The 17,871-nt window shown below is 39.1% G+C and overlaps 3 protein-coding genes across 8 annotated transcripts in view; 1 reads left to right on the top strand and 2 right to left on the bottom strand.

Annotated features, from left to right (window-relative positions):
* Positions 1-1,694: 1,694 nt before the first annotated feature.
* parp12a (poly (ADP-ribose) polymerase family, member 12a) lies at positions 1,695-8,146 on the bottom strand. 2 transcript variants are annotated; one of them, XM_072385437.1, is made up of 11 exons: positions 7,795-8,146; positions 6,407-6,542; positions 6,055-6,319; positions 5,802-5,960; positions 5,513-5,702; positions 5,262-5,436; positions 4,740-4,969; positions 4,560-4,647; positions 4,347-4,477; positions 3,220-3,371; positions 1,695-3,071 (listed from the first exon to the last, which is right to left on the bottom strand). In XM_072385437.1, exons 1-11 carry the CDS (start codon positions 8,100-8,102, stop codon positions 2,815-2,817), a joined length of 2,091 nt encoding a protein of 696 aa, XP_072241538.1. In that variant the 5' UTR covers positions 8,103-8,146; the 3' UTR covers positions 1,695-2,814. The 2 variants fall into 2 exon arrangements, with proteins under 2 accessions (XP_072241538.1, XP_072241539.1); XM_072385438.1 differs by having other exon boundaries at positions 1,696-3,071; positions 5,262-5,424.
* A 454-nt stretch (positions 8,147-8,600) lies between these two features.
* On the top strand, positions 8,601-12,354 carry cfap263 (cilia and flagella associated protein 263). Its single transcript, XM_072385172.1, has 9 exons — positions 8,601-8,694; positions 9,270-9,405; positions 9,796-9,957; positions 10,048-10,194; positions 10,754-10,864; positions 11,126-11,224; positions 11,323-11,430; positions 11,574-11,729; positions 11,915-12,354. Exons 1-9 carry the CDS (start codon positions 8,603-8,605, stop codon positions 12,053-12,055), a joined length of 1,152 nt encoding a protein of 383 aa, XP_072241273.1. The 5' UTR covers positions 8,601-8,602; the 3' UTR covers positions 12,056-12,354.
* A 163-nt stretch (positions 12,355-12,517) lies between these two features.
* Positions 12,518-17,871, bottom strand: part of srgap1a (SLIT-ROBO Rho GTPase activating protein 1a) — a 77,345-nt gene continuing 71,991 nt past the window's right edge. For 2 of the 5 annotated variants that reach the window (XM_072385442.1, XM_072385440.1), the window contains exons 21-22: positions 15,880-16,240; positions 12,518-15,129 (exon numbers count right to left, since the gene is read on the bottom strand). In XM_072385442.1, the coding sequence (XP_072241543.1) occupies positions 14,722-15,129; positions 15,880-16,240 (769 nt within the window). In that variant the 3' untranslated portion in view covers positions 12,518-14,721. Of the gene's footprint in view, positions 15,130-15,814; positions 16,244-17,871 lie in introns of all 5 variants that reach the window. The other 3 variants (XM_072385441.1, XM_072385439.1, XM_072385443.1) reach the window with 2 other exon arrangements.

Genomic DNA, 17,871 nt, shown 5'->3' on the forward strand with positions numbered 1-17,871 from the left:
ATCTATTTATGTTTGCATTTAAATATTTAAATAATTGTAGATAAAAGCAGTAATTGAAACTAGTCAAATTAATTTGGTAAAATGAAAAACTTGCAGAGCTGAGCAGCTACACAGAGCTGCACATCTGATCTGTTACCTCAACCTGATAATTTACCCATTCTGTCTCTAAATGCTTCTTTCAGTTGTTTAACTGAGCAGGTGCTCACTTTGCAATACATCTGCCCATAAAATGAGAAACAACCAGCATAACTGTTCCCACACTGACATTACTTACTATATACCTTTAATCCTGCATGGATCATATCTCCCTGTTGTTATTGTTGAGAGTTTGAAGGAATGCTGATAGGTAGTGGATCCAGTGTTTGCTTCCAGAAAAGATGTCTGTAAAAAAGATGTTTGATTATGTAAAACCTGAAATAATGAAACATGATCAGCCGGTTACAGTATAACAATGTGAATTAACCATCATGCAGCTATACATTTCCACTTGAAAGGAGTTGAACTTACAAGAGAAGGGTACATGTTTTTTTTTGCAATGGACCAATCATTTTTGTTAAGTGTTACTGACAAAAGAAAAAAAATCTTTCCTCATCAATCGCACAAGTCAGACTTATAGGACTCTTTCTCCATCTGACCCAATTACTTCTGTATTTGTCAAACTGTAACACATAGGAGCAAAAGCTGCAGCTGATTTAAACATAACAGTTTCTGACTTGTACCTGGGAGCAAGCAGAGCTGACTGAGAATTTATTTGAACTTTGAATGTACATAATGAGAGTGATTTGCTGATGATTCATTTAAATGTTTACACCAAGCATAGTGTAGCAACTGAGACTTTTTGAATGACAAATATCACTTGTAACAAATTTATGTGAGAAGCACTTAGGAAATAAAAGGGTTGAACTGTCCTGTGTGATGGCATTTCATTATTCATCTGGACACTAGATCGCTTGTTGCCCTCAGAATGAATGCTTTCTAACATAATCCCAGCACCTAATATAAGAAACTGATCTGAAATGACTTATACTTAAAAAATAAATCTACATTCAAAACTCATATTGTGATTCATAAAGAGCACTTTCTAGTATTAAACCAAAAAAAATCCCTGCCAGCGATTAACCATTGAAAAGCCAAGTAAAGTTAGATAAATATTACCAAGCGCCAGCTTCTTGCATCAGTAACCGAAAAATGAAGAGTTGGCATCTTTTTAACAATTGCATTTCCCTCACTGACTAATCTAACCAAATTTACTGAAGCTACTTAAACTACAATGCCAGGTTCTGTCAAATCTGCTACCTTGGATTGATAATAAGCAAATTTCGTCAACAAATGGGGAACCGTTCACCGTGGTATATTTATATGCTACCAGCACTACTGCTCTACATTCTGCATAAGCTTTTTCCTATAAGGGTAAAAAGTAAAGCTGGCAAGAAATGGTTCCTGTGAACACATGAAGTTCAAACACTTATAGAAATACCTAATATTGGGTGTGAGAAGAGCACATGGGATCATGCCCAAGACTTTATTTTCGATTCTGCATCAACAGACCCAGAATAAAAGCTGTTGTCTCAGAGTGATTAAGATAGTTTTGTTAAATGATAAAAAAAATTCTCTCAGACTTTCGTAGGAAACTCTTTTGAGCAAACTGAATGTCTCTGTGCTTAATTAAAAGCATTAAAAACATGGCCATTTTATATATCTTTTTATTTTGTAACAACTTCATTCTTGATATGAACGCTCAATCATGTGTTGACCTTATACTTCCCCATTTAGGTCCCTTTATAAACTATGATGCTTTGTCTTGAATCAAACCAATAAAAAGCAAAGAGATTTATAGAAAGTGGCACTATCTGAAATTGCTGCTTACTTTTTAATCCCTGATAAAGGTCCAATACAGTCATAGTGGTCATTTGCAATGTCATAGTGACCATTTCATTATCAACACTATTCCCAAGTAAATATTCCCATTTACTTAAAATAATGTAATTTCACTTTTGCATTTTACCACCACAATACACAAAAGAAAATGCGTCCCAGCTTTGGAAATTTTACAGGTAAGTGATCAGGAAATATGAGCAACACTAAGCAACAGAGACGTTACATTGATGTAAGAACATTGATCAACCATTATACCATATCGTCACGTAGAAAGTACTGTATTTTTCGGGCTATAAAGCACTACAGGTTATAAGCCGCAATATCAATGATTGACAGCTAACGGGTCTATTTTCATACAGAAAGCGCACCGGGTTATAAGGCGTATTAAATTAAACAAAACTCAGATAAGTCTAACTTTATTCAACTCACTTGTTGTACTGCGTGACTGATAGTGTTGAGTTTGAAATCCGCTTTGTAAGCATGTCTCTTAACAGGAGCCATTTTTGGTGCAGCAGGTATAGAAAATAAATTAATGAATGCACACACCTTAATGTTGAAGCACAGATCGTATTACTCCACCAGGCTCGTGACTACGGTGGCCTGTAATGCTCAATCCATCAAGCAGTGCAGCTTCGAAGCTTACCAAGGCCGTACTAAAACATTTTGACAGATTTTTGAGCGCCTAGTACCACATAAAATCAGTTCTAGGTCAGAAAGCCCAACAAGAAGGAATTCATACATTAGGCGAATGAAAGGATTTTAAGTGCGCCTTATGGTCCGAAAAATACGGTATTTGTTATGGACTTAAAACCATCCTGAAAGATATAAAATGTCATCAATTGCAACTTTTAAAATCTTAAAACAAAGCTGCCTCCACCAGTCTAAGAAGCGTGCCATAATACAGTTATTCCCCCGACTAAAATCTTGTGTAAATCTTTACATGTACTTGATAAGATACTCTGGATAAATCTGCTGTTTTTCAAAGACAACGTATATGCTGGGGTTGCTCTCTGTGTCAACGCAGCTGTCATACAGAGTTCTGCTGCCTCCTTTTGGTGGCGGTTTGACGTAGCTGCTGCGTCCCTTTGTGTACTGCCCCACCAAGACCAGAGCAACAAACATTATCTTGTTTGAGTTGCCTTTGGCCCGGGAATATCTGTCTGAGTAGGATGCATCTCTGGCAAAGTAGCTCCCTAATGAGGTTAAAAGAAAAAAGTGTGAATGAGTCTTCTCTGCTGTTGTATACTGAATTGTAAATACAGCCCAGTGATTTCATTGAAAACACACATTTCTATAATGGCTTGTCCATCCACTGTATCCCTAGAGGCTGCTTTACTGTACCTTTGCCGTAAGCTGTTCCATGGACACCACACATCCTCCAGTCAAAGTTTTGCTCACATATGGCATCTATTAAGGACTCATCTGTCCCATGAAACAAATACTTCTGATCAACAAGTTTCCCTTCATTCCTCTTCTGCATCTGCTCCTTCTGCCTGAACATAAAGCATAGAACATAATAAAATAGGGGCAACAATTAATTGAAACATGCAAATATGAATGGAAATACAGTAGATAAGGCAGAATAAGAGTTTGTACAATTCTAACAAGTTTGAAAGTCAGTGACCACCTTCATTCTTTAACACAGCCTGAACCCTCCAAGACAAACTTTCTAGGGATTTCTATGGGTCTCTTGAAGGACTGGGGCTCTGGGGAGTATCCATCACTCCAGAGGACCTGTTGCCACAGATTTTCATTTAGCAAACCTCTGTTTTTACTCCCTATTTGCATAATTTAGAATGTCTTCTTGACAGCTACCCTTCCATGGAGACCATTTCTGATGAGGCTTCAGTGAAGAGTAGATGGATCAGCTGAAGGTCTTTATGCATCTCTCAGACAAAGATTTTTTTTCTCTCAAGGACATCACTTTCAGATGATAGATAGTTTTTTAGGCCTGCCACTTCCTCTATTGTCCTCCACTTGTTTAGTGTCCTCAAATCTTTTTTAAGAACCTAAGCACTTTAAGCGCTGCTTGCCATGCTGACATTTTCAAATAGCAGCTCTTTGAGGAAATAAAACACTGTTTTGCTTTTCAAACTGCATTATCTCTGCCATTATTTGTAGATACAACTGAAGAAATAATATGCTTGAATGATTTAGGTTGTTGTTAAGAGTCTTAACAAGAAACAAATACTAGACTGAAAAGTAGTGCAAAAAAACAGCCAATGTCCAAATCAAATCCCCTTAGAAAGCCTGGAGACCTGCTGCTAAAGACCACTTAAATCTGGCTGTTTGGAAGCAAAATATAAAGAGATGAGGGGTAAAGTGCTGCTACTTGTACAGGTTAGCTTAATTTTAACTAAGCAGTAGTTTAATAATAAGCATAGAGTGGTATCAACTTTCCAGACTCCAGAGAATTTGTAATAAATTCTTTAATAAAAAAAGAAAGAAAAAAGTAGCCATAGATTTACCATTGAAAGACTTTCCACAAAGAAGGGTTCTGAATTCTCTCAATACTGCTAATTTTACCATGTGGCATGGTCTGCCTGAACAACTTCTCGATCATATTATAATCCTTTGCAGATCCCGAGAGAGACACGAGCTGCAAGAATGAGTAGAGCAAATACGTTGGCAAAGTTGAACAAAAATCAGTCACAGCAGAAAAGTTTGTTTAATAAAGATACCTTGTATCCAAACTCCGGCAGGGCATTCTTGTCCCAGTAGGATGGGACACTCTCTGCGCTGGAGGAGCTGGTGCCACGTGATGGCTCACTAGAGAATATGTATAAAGAAGGTGTTGTGTTGGTGATGCTAACATATCCTAAACCAAATATTAGAATCTGTATTGTGGAGCAATTATTTACCTCCTCAGCTTCATCTCCACGTCAGAAGCAGACACAAAGCGAGGCCTCCTTCTGACCTCCCTCTTAGTTTTGTATTTTACATTCTGCTGATACATCTGTTGGGTTCCAGTTGCATCTTTAAAGTGGAGAACATACTGCTGTTTTCCGGCTCCGAAAGGAATCTCTGTATCTCTGTCTGCCAGATACAGATTCTCCAGGGTTTGAGAAGTGACTGTGCTGTCACCATCACCCTAACGAGAACACAACGAGTGAGGAATAATCAACCAAATCGCTGATTTAAAATTTTCCACTGAAGAAACGACTTTTAAAAATGGAAAGAAGATGATGTTACTCTTAAATACTAAATATTTGTTTCCTAATAAACAGCTAGTGAGGATTGCAGGCTTTTACAACTACATTTTCCAAAAGGTCCAGATGTTGACTGTGAATAAAATCTAAATCTAAATCTAAATCTAGAGCAGAAATCCATGTTTTCACAATTAAGTATTGTTATGCTCTTCCTCTTCTGCATGTTCAACTCACCTGCCCATACTCCAGCCATAACCCACTGCCGTCCTTCCAGTACCAAGTCCACTGTGTTGTCAGAATGAAGTGGGGGGGCTTTGAGACAGTTGAGGCAGTGGACAAGCGACGAACTGGAGACCCTCCATAAGTCATTGTTTTGAAGTCAACATGTTGGTCAACACTGGATGCAGAGCTGAGATAGAAATAAATTCCCTATAAACTTGAGTCATCCTGAGTGAATTACGTCCTGGAGAATAGGAAATATCTACCTCTGTAAAGTCAAATGTCTGAGAAGCCCTAACGTAGCCGATGGTTGATCCATGCAGCTTGTGTCACAGGCTGGATCACAGTATGCCTTCTCGATATCCTCCATACTGGGCAAGTCCTTCCAAGTCTGGCCATCTTTTTCTAAAACCTGCCATCTGTAAGGTAGGTGCCAGTGGACACGAGCACACTTCTCTGTGAAAGAACGCACAAGGCATTCATAAACAAAGAGGGACACATATGACAAGTTACAGCACTGTACATGCAACAGGTCAGTTCTCCCAACAATGCCACCTTTGAAACTGCAGTGTCTGCGAATGAAAAAGAGGCAGATTTCATTCTTCTCAACATCACTCATGGGTTTAGTGGGACAGGTGGAACTGGTGGGAGATCCAGGTTTTTTTTTATAAGATAGCTGATGGGAAGGCTGATCAGTGCCGATCTCTGGAAGCACTGCAGGAGACACACAGTTAATTATGCTGTGTTCATTATCACTCTCATTATGGGACAAAAATTAAGACGTTTTTAATAATAAGAAACCCTTTACCTGGGAGAACAGGGGCTTGTCTGGTTTGTTGATCCATGATGATGTATTTACTTCTGTAAAACTTGTGAAAGTTTTGAAGATTCTCCTGACTAAATCCTCGGAAAAGATTTCTTCCTTGTGTATCAACAGTATGGGATCTCTTACATGTTGTGCCAAACTTACAGTCACCCTGGAGGAAGTGCAGGCAGATATGGAGCTTGGTGCAGGAGGTGGCGAATTTGCAGGAGCCAAATGGACCGTCCCCCTTGTTGTAATGTGGGCATACCTAGAGGGCATAATAGAGAAGGATGATTTTACCTAGAGAGTAGCAAGGGGATCCTAACTTCCACTTCTGTCCTCTACTGAAACCTACCTCAGGAAGCAGATAGGGATCATTCTGCAGTAACAGTTGAAACAGCTGCTTCTCTGTCAAATCACAAAGACCATGTCTTCGCAAAAGCTCTGCATTGTATGGATTAGCCAAGCTGTGTGGATTTTTACACTTTTGTCTAAAAAAGACAGCACAAACTCTCATTTAGAAGCGTTACTTTCAGTGAATCATTTAATCAAAATAAGATTTATCTAGTTTCTGTGTGGCCTCTCAATATTCAAAACTCTGCACAAGCTGTGTGGAATCTAGCTGGAATACATCCATGTGCAGGTTAAAATGCAAAAAAAAGGAAAAATCTTTATTTTTCTTAATATCTTATAATAAAAGTTTTAAATGACTCTAATTGATGGTTGGTTTGTGATCCTACATGTCGTCATACAGATTGAGCTCCCTTAGACAAAACTTATCTCAGGAGTCATTCTGCTCTATATATACAACAAGATGAGGATCAAGGTTTTTGAATACTGCCATCTTCTGGACAAAATCCCGCAGTAACAAATTTGTGTCTTTTAGCCTTTCTGCTCCGTGATAGATGGATTTTACAAGTCATAAAATGAATAAATGATTTTGAATAAGTTATAGCTTTCTCTGTTCTTAGTGTGGCCTGCTGATGGTTGGTCATTAATTTCAAACAAATAGCATTTTTATAATCTTGTAAAAACAGTGAAATATCAAAAATACTTTGTTGTACTGAATTAGAAAACATCCAAATACACCCATCAGCATGAACAGATTTACATAAACTGACTCTAGGTCAGGCTCTTTCAAAGATAATTTCATTAAAGAAACACCATCCAACTCTTACACGTGACTGTATTCGGTATAATAGTCACTCGACACTCCCACTCAGGCATTTTTATGTAATCTCTTTGGTGAAACTGTGGTTAGATACAGTAAGATCGGGGAACCTGTTTCATTAAAGGAAAGTTATCACTTTCCAATTAATCTCAATAGGATCTTTCCTCTAAATGAAAAACATTTGTGTGAGTGTGCGCAGTTTTAAAATTTAAATGTCCCTTAACTCCTTGTGACCTACATTTGTTTCTCTCCTCAACATTTTGTCTGCACACATCGGTTGATAAAGACTATAAAAAAGCATTCACTTGTACTAAAGTCGAAACAACAAGGCACACCCACAGCTGGGAGCTAATGCAAATGGACTCTTGCCAATATTTTTCCTTTTTTTTCATTTTGTCTCGTTTAAAAGTTTTCCCTTTTCTTTAGTTACGAGGCTCAAATATAATTTAATTATGGGAGCTCTATTCGGGATAACACTAGACTAATTATGGTTAAGTTAATATATTATCACTGCGACTGAGGAACTGTTTGTTCAAACAAATAATCACAAACTGTACAAGATGGTAACTTACCCAAAAGTGCAGCTGCCGCAAACATAATACCTACACAAGTGTAACCCATCGCAGCGCATACATTCCCCAGCTTTTTTCTGGCAGATCCTCAGTCTAGTTTTTGCCACTACCACACTATCTGGCCCGACAAGACAGTCTGTGGCCAGCTTTTTGCCCTCTCGAATGGCTATTTTACCGTCGTCAAAAAGAATAGACCGGAGGTCTGTTTTCGCAACTGAACTCAGTGAGAGCTCCTCGTTCAGCCGCTTAAAGTCCAAACTTCCATGGTTATCGCACAGGGTCTTTATAATTAATTTCGAGATTTCCATTCTGGAAACAATTTCACATGAGCTCTAACCAAGAAAATCTGATGAGCTATTCAGCTGACTTCTCAAATAATAGCGACGCCTACTTACACAGAAATGAAACCGAAACTTCTTCAGATTTCATGTTAAAAGAAACAGTTTCACCAAATGTCTGCTCTTAAATCATCACATGCTCATCAATATATATATTTATGCTAAATGCAAATGAGATCAGGGTTCCTTTAGGAATTATGATGGGGAGTGAATTTTGTCCCCGTATGGATGTTGTAACGTTAATGTAAGTTAAAACATCTGAAAACAGAAATATCGCCCTGAAATTAAAAAAGACAACAAAATGCAACAATAGATGTGAAATAAATTTACAATCGTTACTTGATTTTCCTACTTGAATGGGAATGTTTACGTAATAGACATATATATACATCTGTATGGTTTACGTACGTCAGTGAAGGCAACGCAAGTCCATAGCAACCACTGATGATATTAAGTGCACCTTAGCAACCATGGACCAAGAGCTTTCGTTGATCCGCGAAAAAGACAAGAATGTCACAGAAGAACAGAAAGAACTCCTTCACAACCGGGTTGAAGAACTAAGGTAATAATAATTCATATTTAGGACACTTTAGCGCAGATATTCAGTTTGTTAGACTTAACTTGTTATGTTCAACCTGCTAACGCTACTTGCTAATGCTAACAGCAGTTTTCTTACTGAGTCATAAAAGCAGCGAAATATTACTAAAACCTTACTTCTATATTCTTCGACCATTTTAATACATAATTAAAAGGTGTGAGGTTTTACTGCTCAGGTTAAATGAGAGCAGATTACATGGCTCACACATTTTATTACTAAGCATAAAATGTTAAAATAACTTAATTCAGTTTGGTTTTGTAGCTTCAGATAACAACAAAAGTAAACTCATGACATTTTAAAGAGAAAGCAAAGACGTTCAATACAAGTGCAATAAGATACAGTCCAATTAAAATTAATAAATTAAAATCATATTCAAATTTAATCCAATAGTCCTCGGGCAGCCTATGCTCGTATAACTCCAACATGGTCCAGGGTCATCAAAGCTTTAAATGCCCCGAAAAGAAAAGAAAAGTGGAGAAAGAGTATTAGGAAAGAGTATTGCTAGCTTATCTGCAATCCTATCTCGAATTTTACCCAAGGTATTCCAATGCAGCCCTCCTGGCAGAGACTGACATGTTTGCACGGTTCATTGGCCGCCTGGATCCAAAGGACCTGGAGTCCCAGTTTGGGGCAGAAGGTTCACGGGTAGCAGGAGACTCTCAGCTGGATGTTGGGGTGAGTGGGGTGCTATCCATGTTAGTATCAGTCAGCCATAACGATAAACTACTAAAAGGTGATGGGCAATGCACCTTTCCACATTACAAAAGCAATTTAGGAAGACTATGACTAAAAATAAGAACTACGTCAAGATTTTTTTTCACAGGGTTAGAGAATTATTCTTTTTAGGAGCAACGATGTCAGCATTTCATAAGCAGTTTGCTGTATCCATGATTTTAGGTGCACTGAAATGATCTTTTAAGAGTACTAAAAGGGTTTTCATGACCTTTTTGGGACGTACATGCCAAAACATTGAATTTTTTTGTGGTTCTGTTCCAACAACAAAACACCTCAACACAATGGCCTTGCACTTCTGACAGACCTACGTTATTCTGTGTGAGCCCTCAGGATGTTGGATCGAGGCAGAAGCCCCGCTCCAACATATCAGATCGCCCCCAGCTGTTGACCTTGGAGCAAAAACTTTATGTTGCACAGAGAGAAGTAGCAGAGACTCGGCAAGATCAGGAGAAACTCAAACAGAAATATGAGAGAATCCAGGACAACTACAAGGTTACAACCTGCTCTTTCAGAAACACAGACACTGCACTGATACACACAGATCATTTGTTAGATCGTCAGGGGTTCTGCTTTGCTTTCCAGGCATCAACGAATGAAGCAGAACTACGACTAAGTGAAATAAGGAAAGCCAAGAACAAATTCGAACGCAGATTTTTCAAATCTATGGAAGACCGACTGGAAGTGAATCAGCCAGAGAAGGTACTGCAGTACCTTGAAGACAGGTTAAAGGTAAAAAAAAAAAAATGGTCATTACATCAATTTATGTAAAGGAGTATGTTTGAATAGATTTTTAACTGGTCATAACTACTAATTTTGATTTCTACATGATTCTTCCAATAGCTGATGAATGTCTTTTAAGGAGGTGTTCACTGCTCATGGACTAAACACTTACATTTTATTTTCACCCTAGTGTTCTTTATAGCAATATATTTGATATATATATATATTTGATATATATATTGATATTTTGAATTGTTCCTCTTTGTCCATGTCACAATTAAAGTGGAAATGTCAGGGATTCTAACATGAGGAACAGCAGCTCTTTAATATTCAGGTCTCTCTTGCAAATGAGACCCTGGGTCTCAATGAGATTTTACCTGTATAAATAAAGGTTAATAAAAAAAAAATCCATTTATCTTTAAATGTGAAAGGTATATTGCTGAGATGTTGACTCCCCTTTAAAGATCACTGCCTGGGATAGTGTACATTCTTACCGTTTATAATCACCATTTCCCCTTTTCTCTTAATTTTGTGCTGTGTTTGGACATATTGAAACAAACTGAAACAGGTCACCCAGCTGGAGAAGTTTAATCTAAAGAATCAGGCACTAAAGGTCCAAGAGAAGAAGCTCCTGCAGCAGCTCCAACAGAAAAAAGAGATGGGAAAAGCAGATTATGAGGTAGAGCGTGGAAGTGAGGGTACTGACAGAGGCTGATAATTCTGTAAAAGAGGATTATTTTTTTAAATTATGTCTTAAAAGATTGTTCTCTGATTTGTTGTAAGGAAAGAGAGCAATGAATCAGTCAGCTTTTTGCTTTTTGTAGGAAGTGCTATTTGTTGTGAATTTCTGAATGTTCATCTCATCTTTTTTTTCACTTTATTAAAGATTATATTTTCTTTGTTTTTGTTAGAAATTGATTTTGTTGTTGGCTGTATGTAGGTATTTTTCCAGGAGCACAATGAGCCCATAATCGACAGAAACCTCGATGAACTTCAAGTCAACAGTTTTAAAGTACAACGGGTCCTCAGCACACACAAGGTCACCAGATAATATCGCTTGTGTTATCGTGTGTCAATTTGCAAAACTTTTAAGTTGATCAATATCAGTTATCTTCATGTCTGTGTCTTTGTGAGCAGGAGGAGCTGCAAAGGGTTACATTGGAGTCCGTGGAGCTGAGCAACAACATCGCGAAAAAGATTCAAATGCTTGCTAAAATTGAGGAGGAGATTCAGCATGCTGAGAAGGTGAGCTGTTTAGAAGCCTGAATCTCTATGACCTTCCAAACCAAAATAAAGTAGTAATTTAGAAATAGTTGATCATTGGGTGCAAAAGAGGAACCGAATTAGCTCGCTGCTCTCCACTTTTTCACCTTTTTTTCTGTTCTCAGGAACGTTTAAAGGCAGAGGCCCTCAACCAACATCTGCACAGACAGCTCACAGATTATCGGGTTCCTGATATCATTGAGTATGTGCATGCCAAGGACAAACACAGGAAGCTGCAGCAGAGCATTCACACTTGGGAGAGAAAGCTTGGGATTGCCGAGGTAAAATGATATCAAAACCGCTTTCCCCTAAATTAATTATCTCTCCAATTAATGTGGAGGGAAATGTTTTTTAAAGTGCTGTGTCCTCTTTTCAGCTTTAATTATGCAACACAGTTATCTGGCAGATGAAAAAAAGCAAAGTTTTGTTATGGTTTCCAAAACATTGCAATCTCTGTTTTCACTAGATGACCTTGAAGACCCAAACCAGAGAGCGGAGCAAATACAGAGCCACTCAGACTCCTGCAAACAGTGCTGGGCCTGGAACCAGGTCTGAGGAACACAAGGGTCCCGTGAAGTTCCCACATATAGCAGAACACAACACTTAGAAAAGCAGATAATGAGAACAAACACTGGAACTACATCAAGCTGTAGTGCAACAATAAAAGAACATTTCCTCTCTTGCAAAGGCTAATTTTCCCCATATTAGATAACCAGCACATCATTTCTTGTAAATGTGCTGATTTCTTGTAAATATAGGAACAAACAAAAGATTGTCAGGATAAGACTTGCATCTTTATAATGAAATTATCTGTTTGCTGAAAGTTTTTACTACTCAAAATCAAGAAGAAAGATGTAGAGTTTATATTAAATAAAGGCTAAGGTCCATCTGTCCACTTTTTGTTAAATACAGAGCTTGTACATGTGGAGTATCTGAAATAAAAAGGATTAAATTCAGTGCACTTGCGTGTCTTAAGTGTTCACGGTCCTTAGTTTATGTTAAACTACAAATAAACCGGAGCTGAGATTACTCATAAAATATGAGCAGAAAAAGAAAATCCACCACAAACTCAACAAACTATCTTGTTTATTCAAAAGAAATCCTTGAAAGAAAGAACTCTAAACATTATGATGTTAACATGCCGTATCTACAGTTATATACATAAAAGTGCAATGTCACAATGAGTAAGCGGTTTATTATTTATCCTGCTTTATAACTATTTGGAAATTGTCATAATGTCTACTTCCTGCACTGCATTTTGTCAAAAACACAGCATCTAATATGAAAATGCAACAGGACAGAATGTCTGAAGTTCCTCTAAAACATTTTCAAAGGCACTTTCACAAGTACATACTACAGATGTACATAACACCACAGAGTAGCTTAAAGCCTACAGACGGCAAAATTGAGTCCTATTGATGATATTATATAGTGACAAGGGCGCACATTCTTTTATACAACTGACTTCAACCTGCATCTCTAGATATTTCGTCTACACCAAAAGGCTCTAAAGTCATTTCTACCCAGAAACGCAACAAAATAAAAATGATTATAAAAATAATGAAAGTTAGTAATTCAAAAAATTAACTTCTGATTATTATACACACAATATTTATCAAGTCAAAAATAGTGTAAACCTGCTGTTAGAGAGCATTGCTTATTCATTGCAAACCAAGTATTTTCTATATGTCATAATTATGCTAGCCTTATATTCCAAAGACATGCACCCAGTTGTTATATGTCTACAGGACAGGGGCTAAAACAGACATACAACTGGAGCAATGGCACAAACAATTCTAGGAGGCTGTTGCGTCTTGAAATTGTTTTACACAGGAACAAATCGCCAATGGGCTGCTACTTCCTGTTCCACATCAGGTTGCTTGTTGTCATCCACACAAACCAGTAAATCCACTCAGAGAGCCTCACTGCCAGCCCAAGAGCAATATAAAATCATAAGTGACATTCTCACAAAAGAAAACAGGGCTCAAAGCAATTTGCTGTTTTCAGACCTGCTCACAGAAAGAAGCAGATGGAGCAGAGGGAACGTATGAGGAGGATTTTACACTAACAGTCATTAGGTCCATGGCTACTGGTAGCACTCCCACAGGGCGCCGCCTCGAGTCAGTACAAATGGAAATGAAGTATCAACATCCATGCTTTAACTTATACACTCATGTCTTTGGGTAGATAAAGCCAAGCAAGGCATACAGAAGGCTATGGCACGTGGCCCACACTCTATCACAAAACATGTTTGTCATCACCACTATTCACACTTCTCCCTATTGTTTATACAGGTGCAAAGGCATACATACAGTATTAGGTATTGATGCAGAAACTGAAGGATGCATCAAAATGTTCAAAGTTCAAAATAAAGTAGTGGTTTTATCCAATCATCATATGTCTTTCCAGGCAATACAGAATACTGTTTAAATAAATCTGAGTGAGCGCACGAATCAACTTTATAGATCGACACAACCGATGGTATGCATTGCCAAAGAGAGCAGCAGTTTACATGCTATATTAAAAAAGCATAGTGGTGTCAGTACTAATAATTTATTAACAGAGTACCGTTAATAAATAGATTGTATAGTGCTCTTCTTGCACCTTTTCAGTCCAACTTTCAAACCATTTCTGCCCATGTTGTCACAGCACCGTAATAGTAATGAACATTTGAAACCCGGTAAATCTCAAAGTTAATAAGGCCTTTGAAGCGATTCACAATACCTTCAAAGGCCCTCCCTGGTAAAAGCAAAAATCACCGTCTAGTTTTTGCCGCTTTGGTCACAACAGATCTACTCAATCTCCCTTTCAGGTTTAGTGGTAAACCGAGACTGCTGCACACAGTATTTTGTTCAAATCATTAATATCTCTAAACTAAACTCAAAGGTACATTTTCTACACTCTCGAGGAAGCCTTTGTGATTTGTTGTTCAAATTCAGTTTTCAAAAAACAACAAACGTTAGATAGCATTAACCGAAGCATATTAACACATAAATCTGCACATTATCGAAACAGGAGATTTGTTTGGCTTTTGTCTACGTTACCACTACAGCCTATAAAGGTCTCTCAGATCACTTCAGAGTCCTTTTTTACAATCTAGTTTTCAGCTTCAAAACACGACCAAAAAAAAAGTCTTCTCCTTTCCAGGTCCAAGAAGGTTTTAGAAATGATTTGAACTACATCTATAAACTGTTGACACTGGCAGAATTTCACAGCCCCCCTGGAAGCGGAGTGATATCTTTAGCTTTACATCTCTGCTTCCTGTCTCAGAGGCTACATGGTGCAGGACTTGTCCAGGGGGTCCTGAGCAGAGGCAGCAGGAGGCTGTGGGGCCTGGCTGGTCTTCGGCAGGACCATGGGTTTGGGCCTCAGAGCAGGCGGTTTGAGCTGCACCCCCATGCGTGGTGCCACCAGAGGCTTGAAGGTGCTCATGGCATCGCTGGAGGAGCTTGTGCTGCGGCGGATGGGTGGCTCAGTGTTGGCAGTTGACCTCAGCATGACACCGTGGATGGGGCTCAGGGACTCGCTGGAGCTGGCTGGCGTGGGACCCCCACCGCTGCTGCCGGAGGTCTGCCGCTGCTCCAGGGTGTCCAGCACCACGTCGGGGGCGTGCTTGGCTGAGCTCTGCCGCTCCAGCTCACGCAGCTCATTCAGAGCAGTGTTCATAGTTTCCTCTATGTCCTGCAAGACATAAAAACAGGGTGTAAGAGAGGGGAGGAAAAGAAGGATATCGGAGGAAGGTTGACTATAAAATAAAGGAAAAATAAAGAAAGAATTGGACACAGAAATGAGTGGTGTGAAAAAATAAGACAACAGCAACAAAGATGAGAGAAAGAGGTGAAATGAGGTAAGAAATGGATCACAGAGGAACACAGTAAACACTGAGCATGCATTATACATGCAGAGGGTTAGTATAAACATGACTTTACGCTGGCACTCCCTGCATTCTAATGAGTTTGGATAGCAAAGGATATGCAGAGATGGAAAAATATTAAAAGAGTTCATCTGAGCATGCTCCTAGTTGGCAGACAGACAGCCCAGCAGTTTAAGTGCTCTCTGTGACCTCTGCATGCTGGTTTGAGCCTCTGTACAGAAGCCATTTATGGCTTCACTCTTCATATGTCTGTGATAAGAGTCAAATTAGAGAGCTGCAAAGTGAATTCTACAGTCTGATAATAATATATTTTGCAATGACTTTTAGAGTTTTGGGAATTTCCTGAGCTAGTTTACAGTAAACATTCTGAGTCCCATTGTTAAGCTAAGCTCCCTGCTGTCTGCCTGTGAAGCTAGTCTTTTGCGTGTATTTAGCACACAGACACAGTTGCAGCCAGAGGAAGCAGAAGACAGGGACTGACTATGTTTTTACAGGGCGGGGCAGGGCTTTGATGGTGAAGGGAGCTGCGGTCGGGTCGCCGCTCGTCCCACGCTGACCTGTGCGATGGTCTCCGGATCCAGGGGCTTGCCACCGTGGTGGTGATGTGCGTCAGTAAAGCCTGAGTACTGGCCCGAAGAGGTGGAGCGCCGGATCGGTGGGCTTTCCATTTTCTTCAGGGACTCGTGACGGCTGATGTTAGTGAGACTGCCGTGGCCAGTGCGGCGCCGTCGCTCTGGGCTGTCCATGGGCAAATGATTGCGACTTCGCAGCATGTCACGTGGGCTGAAGTGGCCGAGAACTGGAGAGCCCATCTCCGGGGTCCCGCCGTGACCCTGATGGGAGGTATGCACCATGCAGTGGACATCACCAGGACGGGCGGGGGGCCGCCGAGATGGTGGGTCTGATCTTTTTCTGTGCCTGCTATGAAAGAAATGTTGGATAGAAAAAAACAACAAGGAGGCATATTTATTCACTGCATATCAGCTTCACAGTAACTTCTTTAAATATCAAATCCAAACATTGCACAAGTTACGCAACTAAAAAACAGCTTTCCTTTAAACTGACTGCTCCATTTAATAACTTTAAACTGCTGAATTTTCACGGCCAGGATTTCTTTTTCTTTATCAGGCTTGACAAAACCTAAACCCTAAGCCACAGATAATCATCAACTTTCTTTGTTGAAGATATATGTGTATTTATATACATATATATGAGTGTGTGTGTAAGAATGTGTGTACTCATGGATAGTATATTCATAAAATAATTGGCAAAAGAGTGGATTCTTTTCAAAGGTGGCTTTAGGCATAAGAAACCTCACTAACCCATCAATCTTACTTTCTAGTACACTCCTTTAATTTCCATTAAGGTTTTTTGGATGGAGGCAGTGAGGACCTGGCTGTTAGCCAGAGGAGGAAGGCCTGAGGTTCATCAAAGCACCAAAACAGGCCCTATCTGAGAAGCTGCAGCTGCCTCAGCAATACGCCTGTCCTCTTTCTGAACCTGGACCAGCTTACACCATGCGCCCCTAATCTGACACGCACACAACTGTAACACAGAGAAACAAACCTGAGCATCAACGCTCCTTCATATTGACACATACTATGCATGGTGCTGCTCCACATTAACATCTACTACCCTGACGCAGTTCTATTGCTCCATAAAAGGCAAATTGAGCAACACATCCTCCTAAATATGGCTCAAACCGGCTCTGTATTTTTATGACCAGCAATACAGAAGTCTGCGTAAAGAGCTGTAATGTTTGATAAAAGCTGCCATTATCACTGTCATCGCTTAAAGTCAAGCATCATGTTGACTGACCTAATTTAATAAAACATGACAAATGAATCAGAATTGAATCATTTTCATTACATGACTGTAAAAATTGAGATATCATTTCTACTCAAAAACAACCAAAAAAGTAACATAACGCAGTCCTCTTTCAGAAAAGAAAAAGCAACAAATTTAAAAAATAAATCAATAATATCTGGAACATGTCAGATCAATGATTTTAATTAGTGCTCTGTAATGAACAAAAAGTTAATTACTCATCCCTTAATCACTTCTCAAAGATAAATAGCTTCAATTTGAGAGTTTACATCTGCCTAATGAGTGCTGTCTGAGCCATAATCATTACTTTATTACTTCTCTACAGAAAAAGCAATAATGAGCATGGATGTAAAGGGCCACGAGCGTCCTGCAGAACATCATTTCTGCTCTTCCTGCAAAGCTACAGAGCTGTAATAGCATCCCAATCGTGCCATATGATTACACAGAGACTTGTAATCAAAATCAAGCAGGAAGTCTCAAAACAGACATTTGAGTGTGTGAAAGTAAGAAACTCATAGATGCAAGTACATACTTTGAAAATGAAGACGTAGAGACTTAAGGGCGGTTTCTCATTTCAAATTTAGGTCCTCTACCAGATGCATATATATATATATAGATAGATAGATAGATAGATATATTTTCTCTCTGGCTGCAGTGAGAAAGTGCAGGAACCACTCACAAACTGCAGGTGGAGCAGTGTACATTCATAGCACCACCTCCCT

This window comes from Leuresthes tenuis, unplaced genomic scaffold (assembly GCF_036924035.1).
Source record: "Leuresthes tenuis unplaced genomic scaffold, fLeuTen1.0.hap1 SCAF_5, whole genome shotgun sequence".
Classification (NCBI taxonomy): domain Eukaryota; kingdom Metazoa; phylum Chordata; class Actinopteri; order Atheriniformes; family Atherinopsidae; genus Leuresthes; species Leuresthes tenuis.